This window comes from Rana temporaria, chromosome 9, assembly GCF_905171775.1.
Source record: "Rana temporaria chromosome 9, aRanTem1.1, whole genome shotgun sequence".
In the NCBI taxonomy this organism is placed as follows: domain Eukaryota; kingdom Metazoa; phylum Chordata; class Amphibia; order Anura; family Ranidae; genus Rana; species Rana temporaria.
The window spans coordinates 119690795-119712627 of NC_053497.1; the positions used below are offsets into that span (position 1 = coordinate 119690795).

The following is a 21833-nucleotide window of genomic DNA, read 5'->3' on the forward strand; positions in this document are numbered from 1 at the left end:
TGTGGAACTAATGAGCAACCACATAATTTACTCCAAGCTCGAAAGTACCAGTTGTGACTGTATTCTTCAACCAGCTGGGATATAGCTATAGATAGAGGGTTATAGAAGCCTTGGACATCTATATTGTCTATGGTACTAGGAGCTCTGTACTGAAAACACGGCACATGCTGATCCTGGCACTATTACCCATAAGACTTTCCCTGTCTATTACTTTTCCTGCACTCTGCCTTCAGCCCTCAAGCAAACTTTGGGTGTAACAAGCAATAATATTTACTCTTGTGTTAGAACATCCAGAACAGTGCATACTATTTATGCAAATATTGATGTAACTTTTCTCATATGCATAGATAACTAGAAATATTTGTTTGAATATCCAATGATAGGAAGGAAAGCTTTCTGGATCAACTATTGTGAGGTCCCGTACACACGACCGAGTTTCTCGGCAGAATTCAGCCAGAAACTCGATCGGAGCCGTATTCTGCTGAGAAACCCGGTCGTGTGTACACTTTTGGCCGAGGAAACCGACGAGGATCTCGTCGGGCCAAATAGAGAACATGTTCTCTATTTCCTCGTTAGTCAATGAGGAAACTTGGCTCGCCGAGATCCTCGGCGGTTTCACAAGGAACTCGACGAGCAAAACGATGTGTTTTGCCCGTCGAGTTTCTCGGATGTGTGTACGGGGCCTGAGCTGAAGAACGCTTATGAGGAACTGCTTGTGTTGTCCAATGGTGGGAATACTGGACAGAAAGTTGGGTGTAGTCCCTTCATTTCTACCTTACCACTTTCTTAGAATACACTGATCTTGCGTCACATGAGAAAGCATGTAGAGGGTGAATATAATATAAGGGTGTAATTATATAGCAGACACCATAAGGCCACTTACATCATTTGGGGGTTTCAGCACCCAGTATTTCTATTCAAATACTGACTTTGTTAAAGTCTGTATTTGCATAGTCTCCTCTTGCTCCTCCCTATTATAATTACTAAATAATATTATAATGAGTTTTGGTATGATAATGGTTAGGCATGAGGGTACGTTTCAAATTGAGAGTTAAGCTTTTAAGTGAAAGTCAAGAGTTAGCTGTAGAGGTGAGAAGAACTTCACTTTCTGGTCTTACTGATTATTCTCACCGTAAACGTCACACCAAAAACTTCAAGAGACCATTTATTAAAGAAATGTGCTTTTTTTTTTTTTTTTTTTGCAAAATCTTTTTTATTGAAGTTTTCATTAGTACACAAAACTAGCCCACGCAGGGGCCAAACATTCGCCCTCGCAGGGGCAGGTCCTCCGTTGCGGCAACATACCGCAACAGGGCACAACATTCAACATAAATAACCTGACTTATACTATAACCCCAATGTGGGGAGAGGTTCAGTTCAGGAGGATCCGTGTTCAAATTGGTACCGACAGGATAGTGCAACATGAGAATAGTTGGGTCAACATACTAACAGACTAGAAATAAATAGTCAATCTAGGAGTTAGACCCCTTTCACACTGAGGAGTTTTTCAGGCGGTACAGCGCTAAAAATAGCGTTGCTATACCGCCTGAAAAACTCCTTCACTGCATACTCAATGTGAAAGTCCGAGGGCTTTCACACTGAGGCGATGCACTGGCGGGAGAGAAAAAAAATCTCCTGTCAGCAGCATCTTTGGAGCGGTGAGAGGAGCGGCATGTATACCGCTCCTTCACCGCTCCTTCCCATTTAAAATAATGGGAAACCGCGGCAATACCGCCTGCAATGTGCCTCTGCATTAACCCTTTATCGGCTGCTAGCGGTGGTTAAAGCGGATGTGCCACTAAAACAATATATTAAAAGCTAGCAGCTACAAATACTGCAGCTGCTGACTTTTAATATAAGGACACTTACCTGTCCTGGAGTCCAGCGGTGATCGCAGCAGAGGATGAGCCGATCGCTCGTCACCCTGCTGCTCCCCCCTCCATCCACGGTGAGGGAACCAGGAAGTGAAGCGCTGCGGCTTCACTGCCCGGTTCCCTACGGCGCATGCGCGAGTCGCGCTGCGCCCGCCGATTGGCTCACACGCTGTGTGCTGGGAGCCGAGTGTTCCCAGCACACAACGGGCGACAGACGGGATGTGACGGAATGCCCGTCTTTCGCCCGTAGCGTGTGGCCGGAAGTGGGTGCAAATACCTGTCTTTAGACAGGTGTCTGCACCCCCCTCCCCCCTGAAAGGTGTCAAATGTGACACCGGAGGGGGGGAGGGTTCCGATCAGCGGGACTCCACTTTAGGGTGGAGGACCGCTTTAATACTGCACCGCTAGCGGCCGATTCCCGCGGCAATCCCGGCAGTATATCGCCGCTATTTTTAGCGGCGCTATACTGCCACTGCGGCTCCCGCTCCAATGTGAAAGGGGCCTTAGTTACTGCAACAATTGCCATGGTTTTATCATCTAGCCAACAGGTATCCATACCTTCTTAAATTTCTGTGGACATCCCGGCCCGAGAAATGTGCTGCTTTGGCTTATTCCCATATACAAAACCTTCAGCGCGCTCAGCTTTGATGGGAATTACAAACTTACTGAGAATAGTCTGATAACCGCTTGATTGCGCCACACATGAAACAGTGGTGACCAATATATCAATATACAGTTGAACCTCGGATTACGAGCAAAGTCCGTTCCATGGGATGCAATACCAATTCCGGCCAGAGGTTGGGGGTGGCAGAGAATGCCTGAAAAGGCCCGAGGACACTTTGGCTTGTTTCCTACGCCCCCGCATCTCAGGCCAAATGAGGCACAGCAGGCCAATGCTCAGCTTTTCTTGGCTCCTGCGCCCCCGTCCCTCAGGCCAAATGAGGTACTGCAGGCCTATTTTTGTCTCTGCTCTGCTTCTGCGCCCCCGTACCTCAGGCCAGATGAGGTACTGCAGGCATATTTAGCTTGAATTCTGCTTGTCTTGCGAGTCAACACTCGCAAACCGAGTCAGAATTAAAAAGCTCTCAAACCAAGTTACTCCTAAACTGAGGTTCCACTGTATTATGTCAAAGTTCCCAAGTATACAATGGGAAAATATGTCAATTGATGTGATTATGATTGTTATAATAAGCCACCATTTCCTTAGTGTGGATTGTAGTAAACAAAAGGAACAACTTGAAGAGCCAGTCCACATATGAAAACCAGTCCAAAGTGAAGTAAACAATGATGAAGATGTTGATTAATAAAAATGAAAGTCGCTTACAAGGGGAGACACCTGACTCCTGTAACAGTATTTCAGTTAAATGCGTTTTGTCGTCTATACCGCCTCACCCAACTACTCCCTGTTGGGTTCCAAATGGTGAATAAATTAATCAGGTCAGTGTAAACCAATAACCAATCTACACTATCCCATAAAGATCACGGTTTTCTATACAAAATGTTTGCTATACATTAAAATCCATGAATTAATAGCAGTTGATACAGGTGTTGAGCTTGATATGGTGATTCATCAATTCAAATCAATATGTGCTCTCTTTTATAGTGCCTAAGTATCCAATAGTGACAATCCAAATAATAATTAAGGCTGTGCACACTACAGTGCCCTCCACCGGTCACCATATGTGCTCACCTCCAAAGACCCACAATCGGGTCCAATGGCGCCTTCCCCTTAGGGGTATATATCCAGCAATCTGCCATTCCTTTGTCTATATAAGGGCTCCCAATCTCTTAAATTTTTATTGTCAAGGCTTAATTGAACAAGCTGACGTTAGAAGCTGATTGGCTGCACCAGGTTTTGCACTCTCCAGCTAGTTTTAGGAAATCTCTGCCAGTAACACCAGTTGACGGGGAGACTTTATTACTATGGACCATTTTGTCTGGTTATCATTCTACATTCATTGCTGTCCCTTGTTTATGATCTATAACAGTCCAGGCATCCAATTTTTAGCTCCATCACATATATGTGTTTGGTTTATTCCTGCGGCCTCCTTTCATGCATGTTCCTGCATTTTACAAGGCACAGACTAACAAAAAAATAAAAAAAATTGTTGCTTTCATTGGAACTGGCCTGTGAAAGGTCATGGTGATAAAAATGTGTTTAAAATGTCATGAGTAGAAAACGGACAAATGACTTTAAACGCCTTGGTGCGCAAAGTATTACAAAATGTGCGTAAACACGTTAAGTTTAATGCGTGTTTTCCTAAAACAATATATTAATTTTTTAACACGTGCGAAGTGGATGATTTCTTTAATGGTGGTAGGATTCACTCTGCTGTATATGATGGGGCACCTTCTTTGTGACTTCATTCCTTTTTTATATTACATACAAACATGTAAGGTGCTGTTTAAGGCCCCCGATGGGGTAAGGATCTAGGGTTCGTTGTTTAGTGGCAGAAAATTGCTATTGAAAGACTTGTCCTGTGATAGCGTCACAGCACCGCTGCTCATAGTGGGGCATCCATGCTTGTGTAATAGAATTTGTACTGTACTGCTGTATTAAACTCGCACAGCTCCCCCCCCCCCAGCTGTATTAAACCCTGCAGAGTTCATTCGGAACGCTGCACTCCTAGCTTAGTCACATCAACACAAAAGGGTCTTTGGATATTAATTCTGAAACAACCGAACCCCCCCCTCCCCCCCAGCCCTTTGGCAGGTGAAGTTACTTGTTGGCGTTATTGAAACATATGGCATCAATTAAGCCGCTGTTATTTTCTATTAAGTTCAATTCCGTTCCTCACCAGGAGGGCTCGAAAAACCTCCAAAATTACCATCTCCTCCTCTCCCTGAAGCTAGCTGTATTAACCCTTTGTGTGCATGGCTGGGCATTGAATCTTCCCTTCCTGTCGAGTTCTGACTCTACATCGTAGAACTCTGCAGAGAAGCTGCAGAAAACCTACAGGGCAGCTCTACCTCAAAGGCTTTTGGTCCCTGTGCTTTTTTCAGACTTACTGATGTCAATGGATACTTCACTTACACCCTTGTGCATCCGCTCTCTGAAGTGGCTATGAGGATACTTCCTCTTGGAGCATCTCTATAATTTTCCAGCATTGCCTAACCCAGGGCTCAAAATTTCAAGTCCTGAGCTACTAGCCAGGCCTCAAGAGTTACTCGCCACCAGTTGCCCCACCTAATTCATACACTGCCCTGCGCCTAATTGCACCCGTAAACACGCCCTTGTAGATTATCTCATGGAATGACAATGTTTTATGCAGAATCAAGTTACAAAATTAAATATTACCAACAACAACTTTAACAAAATGGGACAGGGCACTGGGGGCAGACCAGAGGGACAGGGCACTGGGGGCAGACCAGAGGGACAGGGCACTGGGGGCAGACCAGAGGGACAGGGCACTAGAACTGGGTCTCTTCCCCATTCTCTTGCTGTCTCCTCTGCAACTCCTATCCATCCTCTCTCTCTCCCATTCATCTCATCATCAGGAGCCTGTGTGTGCGGCTCCACGCTTGCATGTCCCCACTTCCCCCTTTTATTCAGGCTGGCAGAGAGGAGGTGCAGCACAGCGGGAGGGAGTACAATCCAGCGCTGAGATCCACACAACTGCACAGCCATTGACACCATAGCACAGAGCACACTGACAGCGCACAGCACACATTGAGACCAGTCTGTTCACAGTGCTCAGGCTAAACTGTTGGACACTTACATAGAGCACAAGGAGAAGAAAACTGCACAAACTAGAAGGCTGCCGCTCTCATGTCAGGGCAACTTTCAGTGAGTGCTGCACCGGAGTGGTAGTTTTTGCAATCCTCCACCTCACTCATTACTTTCTGCTCTCCAGCTACATTGGTTGGGGCCCGGGGGAGGGGGGCAGGCTCAGAGAGGTCATACTGTTAGGTCCCATGGCTTAATAAGAATTGTAAGGAGAGCACCTGTGTACTGCTCTGCCTGTGCGCGGCTCACCAGACTACTTTTCCCGGGCATGCACCTTTCCTCTTTGGCCGCCAATCTCATCTGGACTCTAAGTGTAGGCACAGATTGGAGGGAGATTGGTCATGCAGCCCTGTCATCACTCGCCCCCAGCTTAAATCCACTCGCCAAATGCTAGTAGGCGAGTGGAAATTTTGAGGGCTGGCCTAACCCATTATTTCTTGAACCCATTCAGATGATTCATGACTTGACGTGTTGGATAGCCAGTTGGCAGAAGTGTGAGTGTGGAGGTTGCTACTGGTCATCAGTTTTTGCAGGCCTTTTTAAGAAGGTGAAGGAGAAGATTTTCTGCCAGGACATTAATACTCTGGTCCACAGCTTGTAGATGCACTTCATATGTGTAGGAGCCATTAACCCTGCTCTTTAACCTCAAAGTAGACTTAAAGTCAGACAACCACCTAAGGTCCACAGGCCTGTCCCTGTTCTAAACCCCCTTAATCCCTAAAATGTATTTCTGGAACTAGTTTTGGGTTCCATCTTTGTCTCATTACCAACTACATTCCCTCCTGCTTCTTCACCTGTCCTATGTGTAAAGTGAAGGCACTGAGTAGCCAAGCTGTTAAAAGTTGGTGTCTGGAACCTTCCTCATAACAGTGTCACTGAAAATCCATCCAGGGGTATACAAATTAAAGTGATTATAAACCCATATATTTTTTTGACGAACATGTCATACTTACCCTGATCCTCCTCTTCTGGTCTCCCGTCAGGATTTGTGGTCCCCACCACCTCCGAGTGCCCACCATGACAAGCCGCTTGCTATGGGGGCATATGTGTGAGCTTGCTCCTGAGCAGTGCTCTGTATGTCCATTGACATATAGATTGCACCTCAGCCCCACCTCTACTTCACTGGCTGTGATTGACATTGGCTCCTGCTACAGTCTCTGAGCCTATGAGAAGAAAGGGAGCGCACAGCGCTGGATTGAGATCGGGCCCAGGTACATATAGGGGGGCAGAGCGGGATCTGCACTCACAAGGTTTTTTACCTCAATGCAGAGAACAAAAACCCTCCCCCTCTTGAAGCACTTATGTGTGACAGGTAAAGTGAAGTGATATTAAAGGCAGATTTTTTTTATTTAAATAACAAACATGTTATACTTACCTGCTCTGTGCAACAGTTTTGCACAGAGCAGCCCCGATCCTCCTATTCTCGGGTCTCACATCGGTGCTCCTTGCCCCTCCCTCCTGCTGAGTGTCCCCATAGCAAGAAACTTGCTATGGGGGCACCCAAGCAGGCTTGGTCCCGAGCCGCTGCTCTGTGTCCATTCACACATGGGAGTGCGGCTTGGACCCGCCACCGCTCTGTCCTCATTGGCTCACTGGCATTGATTGCTGTCTCAGCCAATGAAGAGTAAGAGACCCATGAGAGCCGCTGCTCTCATGCACATCGCTGCATCGAGGCAAGGCGAAGGTACGTTTTAGGGGGGCTTTTTTTCGTACCTTTATGCAAAGAATGCAGAAGGTAAAAAACCTTGAGCCTTTACAACCACTTTAAAGAGGAACTTCGGTCGTTTCCGAAAAATGTAAAGTCTACTTGGCTACTTAGTAGCTTTAAATAAACAGCCACTTACCAGCCCTGGAATCCTAAGCTGTCCTCACTCAGGTTTCACTATTCTTTAGGCACCACCATCTTGTATGTGGGAAGCAGACTGGGGGAGATTTACTAAAACACTCAGAATTGGTGCAGATATGCATTGTAGCTAATCAGCTTCTAACGTTAGTTTGTTCAATTAAGCTTTGGCAATAAAACCTGGAAGCTGATTGGTTTCTGTGCAGAGTTGCACCTTTTTTTTTTCACTTTTCAGCTTTAGTAAATGAGGCCCTTTACACACTATACAATTTTCTGCAGATTTTTTCCTTCAGATTTACCAAAACCATATAACCTTAAGAGTTTTAATTTGTATGCAATCAGGCAGGCCCTTGCACTACATGGTTTTGGTAAATCTAAAGGAAATCAGATAACAAAAGTTGTATAGTGTGTATGGGGTCTAACCCCCACTGTGACTTCCTGGTGTTTCACTGCTAGCTCCCTACTGTGCATGCGTGAGACTCATTCTGCTTTCTGATGGATCCTGCAGTCTCCTTGGACATGTGAGTATTCCCAGGGGAATGTGGGCAGGGCAGGGGGGTAAAGTTCCGAATGCAGCCACTGATTGAATGAAAATTCTTCAACTTTTCCATTCAACAGAAGTCGAGAATTAGATCAATTTCTGTCACGCAAGAAGCCAAATCCATCCGGTCCTTGCTGAACTAGCCAAATTTCGATCCAACTATGGCCAACTTTCGCTTTACATTTTCAGATGCAATACTTTGATTTCCAAGTGTGATCTTTTCATTTTCCATATTTTTTCACATCAATTCTTGGGTGGGAAATTTAGCGGTGTTATGTTCACATGTGTTCAAAAATATCACCCTGAAGCCTCGTACACACGACCGAGAAACTCGACGGGCGAAACACATTGTTTTGCTCGTCGAGTTCCTTGTTAGGCTGTCGAGGATCTCGGCGAGCCAAATTTCCCCATTCCCGTCGAGGAAAAAGAAGACATGCTCTCTTTTTGGCCTCGACGAGATCCTCGACAGTTTCCTCGTCCAAAAGTGTACACACGACCGGTTTCCTCGGCAAAGTTTCTTGCTGGTTTTTGCCGAGAAACTCGGTTGTGTGTACGAGGCCTAAGGCTTCATTTCCATGGACGTTTTTACAGACACTTTTTTTTAGCCTTTTTTACAGCTTAAAGCGGGAGTTCACCCATTTATAAATTTTTTTTTTCTCCCCTTAGATTCCTGCTCGTTCGGTCTAGGGGAATCGGCTATTTGTATTAAAATATGAGCAGTACTTACCTGTTTTCGAGATGCATCTTCTTCCATCGCTTCCGGGTATGGGTCTTCGGGAGCGGGCGTTCCTTCTTGATTGACAGTCTTCCGAGAGGCTTCCGACGGTCGCATCCATCGCGTCACTCGTAGCCGAAAGAAGCCGAACGTCGGTGCGGCTCTATACTGCGCCTGCGCACCGACGTTCGGCTTCTTTCGGAAAATCGTGACGCGATGGATGCGACCGTCGGAAGCCTCTCGGAAGACTGTCAATCAAGAAGGAACGCCCATTCCCGCAGCCCATACCCGGAAGCGACGGAGAGGATGCATCTCGTAAACGGGTAAGTACTGCACATATTTTAAAACAAATAGCCGATTCCCCTAGAGAAAACGAGCAGGAATCTAAGGGGAAAAAGTGCCCTCTAAGGGTGAACCCCCGCTTTAAAAACGCCTGTCCATTTTTTTGTTTTTTGAGCTGGAGCTCAAAAACGCAGTGGCAGCGTTTTTGCGCCTTTTTGAGCCTTTTTTAACGTCTGGTGTTTTTACAGCTCTAACACTGGAGCTTCAGAACGCACTGGTCCTGTTTTTTTATTTTGCAGCTTAAAAACGGCTCAGCCATCTACAGCTCAAAAACGTCATGGTGGGCATGAGGCCATAGACTAACATGGAGAGCCGTTTTTAAGCTGCAAAAAACGCTCAGAAAAGTGGCTGTAAAAACGCCCATGATATGAAGCCTTATTGCGACTAAAAACAGCCATCAATCAGAACAACCATACCCGGGTTTATCTCTTTGCTCCATCACAGGTGACCCCTAGAATCAATTAACTAAACAAGCCCTATAGTGCCAGCCTTGACAGACGCTGCTGTCCGTGGTCCTTTAGCATGGCGCAGACAATAAAATACTTTGCCAAGTGCTTATGTATACGAGTCAATCAGCTGAACTGTAATTTCTTTAAGCAGATAACAGGTGTTTTCCCTAAGATAAGGAAGGCCCTGGACGTGTCTGCCCCTCTTCCCTTTTAATGCAAACATGCACATTTGGGTAGCACAAGAGTGCGTACGTATGCAACAATAGCTTGGTTAAAACTGTCACTTGGAGAGCAGAGGTCTAGAATTCTATGTTAATTTGTCTTATCAAATAAAGCCACAACCTGAAATGTGATATCATCAACTGGCCGCTTTGTGTATAGACAACGGTTGCCACTTGTGAGAGACTGACACTGTTGTTCCATAACAGCGTAAGCGACAAACGTTGATCAAGCTAATTAACTCTCTTCTACTCCCGTGACGAGGCACTGGTGTGAGTGGTCTACAGATTGAGTTCCATGGACCAGCGTTGTCCTATTCTCATCCTTCCCCCTCCTCCCTTCTCACTTCTTCATCTCTCTGAAAGACACATTTCAATTGGAAGAAATAACAGGGCTTTCTTGTCCACCCCCCCTCCCCCTTCCCCGCTTAAATTACTGTTTAAATTAAGATCGAAAATTCATTACGGGGGCCTCTTTATTAGATTGGACGGCAGTTTGGCGGCTGCGCTAGGATTGTGTCAAAGAGCCAGAGAACAGGATATTAAAGGCAAACTCACATCAATTACACGCCCGATTCAGACGAGATTTTCAAGGAGACGGAGGGAAAACATTTAATAAAGGCAGAAGCTCATTTAATAGAGGACGTTTTTTTTCTCTTTCCTTAAAGTGATATGGAGGGAAGTGGAGAAAGCTGTGTAATTTTCAAGCCACTTTCTCTTGGTAGTGTTTGCTAAAGGGTGTCTTGGCTTTGCTGGTGGGGATGGAACATATATCTATATATAGATATATCTATATCTATCTATAGATAGATAGATAGATAGATATCTATAGAGAGAGATATATATCTACATAGATCTATATATATATATATATATATATATATATATATATATATATATATATATATATATATATATATATATATATATATATATATATATATATATATATATGGCTATTGGGCTGATTAGGAGTTCAACAGAGACAGATATTTGCAAGCAGGAACAAGCTTACTGAACACTATAAGGCAGGATCTTTTCACCATTGTAAAATCCTGTAGCCCACCTCGATCTTTCCCTTCTTCATGGAGAAAAGTTAAGAAGTAATGGCATCGCAAATGCGTTCCAAGGAGATTCTGCCCGCAATTCCGCCCGCGATTCCAAATGCCTAGGTGTGAATGGAGACTAAAGCCTCGTACACACGGTTCGATTGTTGGCAGGGGATTGTCTGTTGACAGACTGGTGTCCTAAAATCTGACCATTAGTACGCTCCTTTTGAAAATTGTTTTGGCAAACACATGTTGGATGACAGGCTAGTAAATTTTCGGCAGACAATGGTTGCACGTCAGATTTTTGTATGGCCAGTACACAAACCTGTCACACAAAAGTCGAAAGTACAAACATGCATGCTCGGAATCAATGCTCACCAAACACAAAATTAGCAGAAGGGGCCCAAAGGGTGGCGCTCAAGAGCTAAAATTCCTCGTAGTACATCACTATGTTTGTGTTTGTGGCACGACAATTGTGTACCGTTAGTATGCAAGACAAGATCCTGGCACACAACCTTTTGATGAAAATCAGACACTCGGTTGGCCAACAATCGTACCATGTGTATGAGGCTTAATGCCGCGTACACACGATCATTTTTCGGCATGTAGAAAAAACAAAGTTTTTTCCAACTTCACGTTGCCCACACACCATCGTTTAAAAAAAATGCTCTAGCAAAGCGTGGTGACGTAAAACACATACGATGGCACTATAAAGGGGAAGTTCCATGCGGATGATGCCACTCTTGGGGCTGCTTTAGCTGATTCCTTGTTAGTAAAAGACGATTTGCGCTTTTCTGTCTGTTACAGCGTGATGAATGTGCTTACTCCATTACGAATGGTAGTTTTACCAGAACGAGCGCTCCCGCTCCATTACTTGCTTCTGAGCATGCGTGGGTTTTTAACGTCGTTTTAGCCCACACACGATAATTTTTTACAACCCGAAAAACGACATTGTTTAAAACGTCGTTAAAAAATGCAACATGTTCAAAAAATAATGTTGTCGTTTTTCAGAACCCGAAAAATTATGTGAAGCCCACACACGATCATTTTAAATAACATTTTTTTTAAAACAACATTTTTTTTCATGCTGAAAAATGATCGCGTGTACGCGGCATAAGACTTTGGTAGTTCATTAGCAGAGTTGAGGGTAACATTGCAGGGCAGGTTCCAGGAGATAGGCAGTAAGCTCTGCCTTATGTGACCACCTGTCTCTTAACCCGGTATTAAACCCAAAAGCAAACATTTTATTATACAAATACTCCTCGTTTAATAACTTACCTGTTTAATGACCACTCGGACTTAGGACCAGCTCTCCCCACCTGAAACGACACGCTATCATCATTGAATTTTACAGTACAGAATTTTCGTTTGTGTTCTGTACTTCTGAAAATTACAACAACGTTACTGAGTTGGAGTTTTTCTCACATAACAGTACAGTAGTTAAGAATGCTTAAAATATTGATTACTTGTGGCTCCTCGTTTAACGACCTCGTTGTTGGAATGGAACCTAGTCGTTAAGTGAGTAGTACCTGTATTGCAGCTTACCAATTCTTAGATATGATGGCTGCATTGGTTTTTTTTTTGGGGCTTTTTTTCTATGTTCATTTGGTGATTCAGCCAGTAAATCTGTTTTTATAAAGAACAAGTTCTCTTGCAAATGTATCAGTTACAGGGATGAGACAAACCATTTACCACTAAAAGGGGAGCTTACAATGATCAGTTTTTATGTAAAACATTTATCCCAAAAGGAAAAAAAACTGTTTATAAAGTGCGACCTGGCATTTGGCTTAAATTTGTTGGTGTATTTAAATCTGCCATGTGGGGGACACAGCAAACAAGTGGAAGAAGGTGGTCTGGTCAGATGAGACCAAAATTGAACTTTTTGGCCTAAAAACAAAACGCTATGTGTGATGGAAAACTAACACTGTACATCACTCTGAACACACCACCCCCACCGTGAAACATGGTGGTAGCAGCATCATATTGTGGGGATATTTTTTTTCAGCAGGGACAGGGAAGCTGGTCAGAGTCAGGAAGATTGAGCCAAATACAGCGCAATCTTAGGCCCCGTACACACGACCGAACATGGTGCTAATTTTAGCACCATACACACACACACACACACACATATATATATATATATGTGATATATTAGGGCAGTTTTAAGAAAAATCGGAGGTTCCTTACTGCATACTTTTTCTGGGTCATTTACTCAGAGTATTAAAGGCAGAGGGGCATTATGCTAGCTAGGCAACACGTATTTTCACAAACAGGTCAGAAAAAACACCCTCCATGTTTTCCTTATTAGGGAGGAGAAGAGCAGTTCGGGCAGACAGGTGCAGAGCTGTATAACCTGGTGTAAGATGGGCAATAGTGATTGGACCAGGTTTTCTGACCTGTCTGATTCCCCTTTCTTTAAAAATATGACCAGTGAAAATTTTGTGGTTGCTCATAGATAAATAGTAGTGCTCACTCAACTTGTAATAATGTTTCTTAGAATTGTTCAAGGAAACCATAATAAATGTATCTGTCAATCTGTCTCCGAAAATAATAATGTACAGGCAACGTGTTGTATACTCAAGATAGATCAATACGAAAATGGGAAAAAAAAGTCCTGTTCCATAGAGCCACCTTTCTGATGCTGATAGATCTTTCGGCTCGATTCACACTAATGCGTTTTTTGGTGCATTTTGCAGAAAAGCAGGGAAATTTTTTAACATGGATTCCTATGGAACATTTTCACATCAATGCTTTTTTGTGCCTCTGCGTTTTTGGAAAGGGTCGGGGACTTGTTTTCCCGCAAAAAGCAGCGTTTTGCATGTAATAGAATTCAATGGACCCCGCATCCAAAACGCAAGTACCGCGTTTTTACCGCGATTTGCGTTTTTTTTAACCTGTTTATAGCTGGTTGTTAAAGGAAATCTAAACATTTTTTAATTGATGTAAAAAAACAAAACGCAAATCGCGGTAAAAACGTGCATCAAAAAACCCAGCAAGCACCACAAAAATGCTAAAAAGCAACATGCATAGGTGTGAATCGAGCCTTATGGCCCACTGTTGATGTAGCAACCATGTCAATCCAGCATTTCTTTAAAACAAATGACTGCAGCTGAATGATTGTTCACAAGCTGAGAGAAGAGATATTCTGGATCCATGGAAAGTGGGTGTATGGGATCATACCCAGGAGGACACTCAGCAGTTATGTAGAAGTCCACCCTGACACCGGAAAAGCCAGCTTATTGCAACGTTGTTCTGTAAGGGGTCAAAAAAGGATTAATGATCACTTGTCATTCTCCCAGAGTTTCAGGATTGATCTGCTTTGCCAGGATTAACCCATAACAGGCCAAAAGTCAGCTTCTCCTATAATTACACTGGAACTGATTTTGTTACTCATCTTTCCCTCGGAATTTGGTATTTACGATCCTCCTGGGACAAACTCTTCATAGTGTGCAGGTCTTTCCAATTAATTAGAGTTAGTGCTACAGGGTAGCAAGGGCTGGGGATTAAGTGTGCAGTGTAATCAAGCAGCATCAATCAATATTCATCTACTTCTAAAGTCTCATCACCTACATGATGACTTGCAAACAGATTATTAAAAAGAGATGGTGCAAGTGTTTGAATAGTATAGGGACCTTTAATAACAAAAAGTAAATCTGGGCACATTCACCCTGTACAAATAGGGCATGTTACAAAACTGGCGTGGGTTGCAAACATGGGAAGGCAAACATGGATTCTAGGGCTAATTATTATTTTCCATGTGATTGACCTTTCTATACATTTTAATTGGTTGGATGTCTAAAATGGTGGTTTAGTGTAGATTGAGAATAAGATGAGATAAGAAAATCAAAACGACATACATGTGTGGTCAGTGTGAAGCCTTAGCTGCCAGGATGTCTGATGCGGGATCCCCAAGCAGGGAGTCAATTGGTAATTCATTGATAAAAATCAATAACTTAACATGTCTAAATGAGAAACGTTACAAATAGATTGAGTCTGACAGGTAAAACATTAATAAGGGTTTATGCACACTAGGCAGCAGAATAAATGCTAGAGCTGCTGGCATAAAAACTTGCCCATGGAGCATATTGAACACGTGTTTATATGAGCATTTACATTTGTAAATGTTTTCCCTCAAAACTCTGAAAAAAATGTGCATTTAAAAATGCTTGACGTGCTTAAATGCCGGGCTTGGGCACGTCAAACATTTTTTCTGCCCAAAATCTCCTGTCAAAATTGCACTTGTGGTGATTTTTTTTCTGCCTTTAAACGCACCTCTACAAATATCCCTGTAAAGCCCAAATGTGCATAGACACAGGCTAACATAGTGTTGCTTCTACAGGCTGAAAAAAACCCTGCCAAACCCCCATATCTAAGCAGCATTGTTCAATGCATGAGGCATGAGGCCTTAGTGCTAAGAATACAGAGCCTGTTATTAAGACCTTGAGTTCCTGATGAATGGAAACACTACACGTTCAGTGAATGAAGAGCATTCAGGCAAACTTAAAGGCAACAAATGCACTTCATAACTATGGCAAATGGTACAATAAGCATTCATCAACTAATGGTTTCTGAACCAATCATTCTTCAATAAATAGACCCCATAAGCTCCATGGACTAAAAATACCTTTTGAGAGTGAAATGTAATGACCAGCTGCATCTGGAAACCATATATTTCCTCCTCACAGGAAGATTCAAAAAAATGTGTATAAGTGGACTGGCTTCTGATCTTCTGCCCCATGGCAACCTTCTCATGCAGAACAATAGCACTGAAGGTTGGCACTTGGATGATGCAGTCTGATTGATTGGTTGATAGATTGATGCTGCTTGATTACACTGCACACTTGATCCCCAATACTTCAACAGTCTTAAGATGTTGAGGGGCTAAGAAAACCCCACAGGGCCTTCCAGTTACAATAAAGCTAGCAATAGATGTGAGATGTGCTCAGAAGATCCGTGACATAAAACAATTCTTTATTAGGGATGATCGTTTGGACAACATGTTTATGCTGCAAGTAGATGCCCTTGGCACTGGGCTTGGAGATGATGGTGATTGTTTAGAAAAAAATAGCTTATGAAACCTCCCACTCAAAGATCAGACTGGCAGGGGGTCTGTAGCTATGCATACTTATCTGTTCATTTTTAGCTAGATCTCTAGATAACATAACGATATCCCTGTGTGTGTGTTACCCCCATGAAGAAGTGAGGCTGCTCTACCTCCTTGTAGGGGGTCCATAAATCTGAATACCATTACCTTGTGTTGCAGCAATATCTGTTTACTACATACGTATAGAATTCTGGTTGAAACATGAAAACCGTGCCTAAAATTGCTTTTCCTATGGAAGGCCTAATTGTCAGCCTGCCCTATAGAAGTGAAGAGCCAGGGATATTTGTGAGGATAAAGAAGGCCTTTTTTTTCGGTTGTCTATGGTTATCAACAATTTGCTAAGAAAAAAAAAAGTTTTTTGTTGCATGTAACCTTAACGGAGCACATTGTCATAGGCCACATAGCAAAACTATCACTTTGGGGTTGATTTACTAAGACTGTAGAGTGCAAAATCTGGTGCAGCTTTGCATGATAGCCAATCGGCTTCTAACTTCAGCTTGTTCAATTGAGCTTAGACAAAAAAACTAAAAACTGGAAGCTGATTGGCTACCATGCACAGCTGCACCAGATTTTGCACTCCAGTTTTAGTAAATCAACCCCTTTGTGTCCATGGGGTGCAGAGGTTTCCAATGAATAGTACCCAATGAACTTCTGTATGCCCCTTTTTTATAGTTATAATTTACCATCTGAATCTTCTATATAGTCATTATTTTCCAAGCATAAAACTTTTATTTGGAAAATTTGGAAAATGCCTACACATTTAGGGGACTACAGTTGTACATTAAATACCTGCAAGTACTTGAAAAGACTTGCTGTTAAGTGATATAGAATATGACATTGTTAAGAAATCTTTAAAGATAGAAGCGATTTTGTGAAAACTGCTGGAAAAACAAACTGGCTACATTATTTTAAGTGAATTTGAAGTTTTCAGCCAACAACCTACATATAGCAGCCAATAACTTACCTGTTTTCTCTTCCAGGTTATTTGGGAGCAGTGGGGCATGCAGTGCGTGTGGACAGTCCATACCAGCCAGCGAAATGGTGATGAGGGCACAAGGCAGCGTATACCACCTGAAGGTAAGGCTATGATCAATGGGGGGTGGTTCTGTAAGTTTAGTACAGTAAGATGCATTTGTAAGAGTGAGTGAAGAAAGGTTGCTTTTAGTAGCTAATCAGGTTCTTGCTTACATTTTTCCAGACAGGAAGAATGAAGGTGATAAACATATTGTTAAAGTCAACCAGAAGAATATACTGTATGTTTGAATGGGGTAAGAGAGGTTTAGGCCCCTTTCACACGTGCGGACAGTATGTCCGTATTTCATCCATCCGTTTTCGGATGGATATATGTATCCCTATGGGATAGCGGATGAACATCCGCTGACACCCGATCTCATCGGTCCCCGCTACGGTCCGATTCTGCAGACGGAGGAAACTCCTATTTTTCCATCCGTCTGCGGATCGAGTGAACACGAACAGACGATCCGTGTTCATCCGATCCCCCCCATAGAGGAGAGCTGACAGGGCGGTCCCTGCACAGTGTGCAGGGACCACCCTGTCATCTGCCGGCTCAGCTGGGATCAGCAGAGCGATCCCCGCTGAGCAAGCGGATGACAAAGGTATGGATCCTCACGTGATCCGTACGTGTGAAAGGGCCCTTACTCTCAAGGTAATTGTAATATATTGAGCCCTTGCTATCATCAGTTTGTGTTCCTTAGTTCAGACAGATAGGCTGGGCTTTCTGACTGTAGCTTTCCAATTCCCAATTAATTGCTCAGTGATGTCCACATTTGTATATCTGTATACATTTAGTAATTTTTTTTTCTTCTTATTTTCCCTCCTCAGTGTTTCACATGTGCCACATGCAGGAACAGACTCGTTCCAGGAGACCGATTTCACTACGTCAATGGCACAATATTCTGCGAACATGACCGGCCTTCCGGTTTACTGAATGGACACTTAAACAGTCTTCAGAGCAACCCGCTTCAGAGTAGCCCCATGCTACCTGATCAAAAAGTGAGTTCACACTTTGTGATGGGATTAAGATCAATTATGTTGTTATACCAACTTTTATAAATGCTTTTGTAGCTTCCCTTGTTATAGTTAACTAAATGTAAATTGATATTTTAGTAAATTATAGGTATAATAAGGTGGGCTGAGTCATCCCCTAACTTCTTATATGTCTTGGATACTCCAAACAGAGAGAATTCCCTGCTATAATTATCCACTTAGAAGTTTTGGATGTTCCTGTCCACCTTAGAGCCCATTCACACTGCGGCGGCACGACTTTGCGGGCGACTCGGCAAGGCGACTTGCAAAATGACTTCTGTATAGAAGTTAATGCAAGTTGCCCCGAGTCGCCCCAAAAGTCGTACAAGAACCTTTTTCTAAGTCGGAGCAACTTGCATCGCTCCTATTAGAACGGTTATATTGAACAGAGCGGGACGCTACTTGTCAGGCGGCTGTCGACCCTGACGAGTCGCCCCTGTGTGAATGGGCTCTTAGTGTGATTCAACTCCTACCGTTACATTGTATATAATAAAAAAATAATAATAATAGAGAATCATGTGGTGTGACTCCTTAGTTTGTAGCTGACTGTTCTACCTTTAAAGTAAACCTACTTCACCTTTATTAAAGGGTTAGTTCACCTTTTCCAAAAAACTTCCCTTGCAGATGAGTCGTGCCTGTAGATAAAAACAAACTCTTCAGCTCTGACTAAAGTTAAATATTGCCATTGCTATAGATGTAGACCATATATGTACACCATGAAACTTGACTGGAATACTCCCAGGACATTGCTAGGACGTTACTAAATGAGGCCTAGTCGTCACTGCTCACCTCCACCACCACAGGAATGTGCTGCTTCTCTGATTCAAACCCCCTCAAATGCTCTTTCTCTCCCCTGATGCAGTAGCTCCGAGCTCAGCATTCCAGAGCTCACAGCTGTGATGGTGGAGATGAGCAGTAACGTCTAAGCTTCACTTAGCAACGTACTGGGAGTATTCCAGTCAGGCTTCATAAGTTGCATAAATGGCCTACACCTATAGCAAGGGCTTTATCCATCTTTAGTCAAGGCTGCGGAGTTTGTTTTATCTACAGACGCCCCTTATCTGCATAGATGTTTTTTTGGTAAAGGTGAACTAAGACTTGGCCATTTTGCACTAACTGTGATTGTAGGAGTTGAGGGTCTTCTTTTAAGATAATCTGTCACTTTGCTCTTATTGTCTTTAGCTGTCTGCAAGAACTGTTTCATCGCCAGATAGCCTTGGTGCATCTGGGCAACCCAATCATTGTTGCACTGTCCTTACGTAGTTGCCCCCAACCTCTGTGACCCTGCACTAATCTTCTTTAAAGTGAAACGTTACCCAAAACAACTTTATAAAAAATGTTCTTTAGCAATGAACATACATTCCACATTAATGATAATGCTACTAAAACGAATGTGTGCTGAAAATTGCCTTCAGCATTGCTCCTGTTTCTTCTTGCTGGAGGCTGCCATTTTGCTGGAGCCCAGAGCCCCTGAACAGCAGTAAATGTTTTGGCTGTTAGCAGATCGGCCTCTAAAAATTTGGCACGGTGCCTGAAAATAGAGCAGGGTGCAGAGCAGGGTGAGACAGTGTATTACTAGATTCTAAACAAAATATGCACTTATTTTTAAGGTATTTACTGGCAGAAAAAGAATGATTACTATCCAAAGTTAAAGTGGATGTAAACCCACCCCTGCCCTTTCTAAACTATTTCCATAGTGGTATCTATAAAGATATACATGCATCCTGCATGCATCCTCACCTGTCAAATGTCTCCCCTCTGTCTATTATGAGACCCGAAAAACTGCACATTCTGAGGGCAGGTGTGTGTCAGTTTTCATCTCACCAAAAAAACATAAGAGGACTGCTCAGAGCTGGATTAACTCTTTGTGGCAAAACTAGACACAGATGACATACAATCCTATACTGTACAAGGTGTAAGCCTTAATTAAAAAATAATAATTCGGGTTTACATCCACTTTAAAACAACAAGGGCAGAGAATTTAATAGATGGAAAGATGAAAAAATGACTAAAGTTCCACTTTAAGAAGAAGCCCTATCTTTACCATTCAGCTAATAAGTACTAGAGGTTCTGGTGTTGGAGTCCTAAATGGCAGGGAAGGTCTTGTCTCCATCAGGGGACAGGGTTTAATTTGGAGTGTACCGTACTCCTGAGCACACTGAAACTATTCATAGGACTTAAAGTCCAAGCATATTTTTAGTTTTGGATAGAGTATGGAATGGGTACGACCACTGTATGTGTTATTGTTGGAGACATGCCACCTCACCGTTGGTCCCACAGCCCAAACAAGAAGAAAAAAAGATCACAGACAAAAATAAAATCCTGACAGAGGTGACACCACATCCCTGCTCTACTTTAAAAACATATTTAAAAAATAAAAACGTTTGGAATAGCTAGACTTGGGCTTTTCTTCCACTCCAACTATTGATCACTTATTTCCCTGTATGTATGTATTTCCGTATTGATTGAACAAGTTGTCAACTATGACCGATCGGAAAATAAATCAATTGTTTATCAAAGCATGTATGGCGTCTATAACATGAACACGGACAGAATATTTTTTAGTTTTATTTTACTGTTTCCCTGGTGCAGATTTCCCCCTCACTTACTGCCTGGTAAAACATCCCCACCCAGAACAGACAGTGAGGGGAAATCTCTCTGATAGAGCCCTGGATGGCAGTAAAACTCAACAAGAGTTCTAACCCTTCCCCATTGTATGTAAAATTAAACATACATTGTTTTTGGTATAGATTAATTTTAAAATCATAAATGTAATATAAATGTCTATTCCTAAATCCTATTTATTTTATTCTTTCAGGTTTGCTAAGGAAGTGAAAGCTGTCCATCCTCTGTGCCTTCTGTTCATAACTCATCAGAGACACAATGTTGGCATATATAAAAAACCTTTAAATATTATATACATAAATATATATTTTCCTCCTTTTAAGTTTAATCAACGTACAGTGTTGGCACACATCCTTTCTTCCTGACACGGACTATTTAAAAACTGGAGGAGGATAAAAACTTGTAAATAAACTGTAAAATAAAACTATTTTGCAAAGTACAGCCAGCCTAAAACTTTTTGGACAAAAAAACTGAAAAGTTGATGTTAATTTCTATACAGGACTTGTAAACTGTCCAACGCTGGACATCGCTGGTGATATTACAGCACAGACCAACCAGTGAGAAGCGGCCAATGTTATCTGTTCCACGGATCAGGCAAAATGGATTCTGTATGGTTCAGTGGACACTTGATGGAAACTTGATGGAAACCCCGGCGCTGGCCTTCAAGGACATATGTCAAAAATGTCCAAACCTGAGGCATCTCAGAAGATTTGAAGGATGTGTTTTATTAGTACAACTTGCACTATGTTGATCACAGCTGGTGGGGTTAAAGCCTGATTGCAGCCTTCTGAAAACAAAATTGATATTGTAAGGCAGGATAGTGAAGTTGGAACTTTGTATATTGTATTTATTACCCATGTTTTTCTATTAGGCCTGTACATGCTCTAAAGAATCCACTGGGGCCAAAGGGAAAGTTCAAATTTTGCTTGTGAGCTGAACAAATTTGAAAACTAAAGGTCACCATGCATGGCTTGATTGTTACAAGTTGTGTGTTGGATGCAAACATCACTTGTGAAGAACTCATGTAACATAAAGGCAATAACCAGAACATCCAACTGCCGGCAACACCCAGTATAGTGCTTCTCTACTGTAAAAAGGTCTAAGCATATTTGGATTGATAATTTTTCTAATACAGATATATCAGCATGTGTGTGCTGTATGCACCAGTGGAATTGTGGTGGGTTCCGGTGCCAGTTCAATGTAGTAAAGAATCCAAGTGGTGCAGCAATGCCACTAAAGATAGGTGGAGGTCTCAACGCTTGTTCCTAATAAGATGATCCAGGCCTTGGATGGTATACGG

General features: G+C 42.7%; 1 protein-coding gene across 1 annotated transcript in view; it reads left to right on the plus strand.

The window, feature by feature from the left end:
• The window catches only part of LOC120913944 (LIM domain transcription factor LMO4-A), a 35383-nt gene extending 14411 nt beyond the window's left edge, over positions 1-20972 (plus strand). Inside the window, exons 3-5 of the mRNA XM_040324305.1 lie at positions 16843-16939; positions 17705-17875; positions 20727-20972. Of these exons, the coding sequence (XP_040180239.1) occupies positions 16843-16939; positions 17705-17875; positions 20727-20735 (277 nt within the window). The 3' untranslated portion in view covers positions 20736-20972. The remainder of the gene's footprint in view (positions 1-16842; positions 16940-17704; positions 17876-20726) is intronic.
• Positions 20973-21833: the final 861 nt, after the last annotated feature.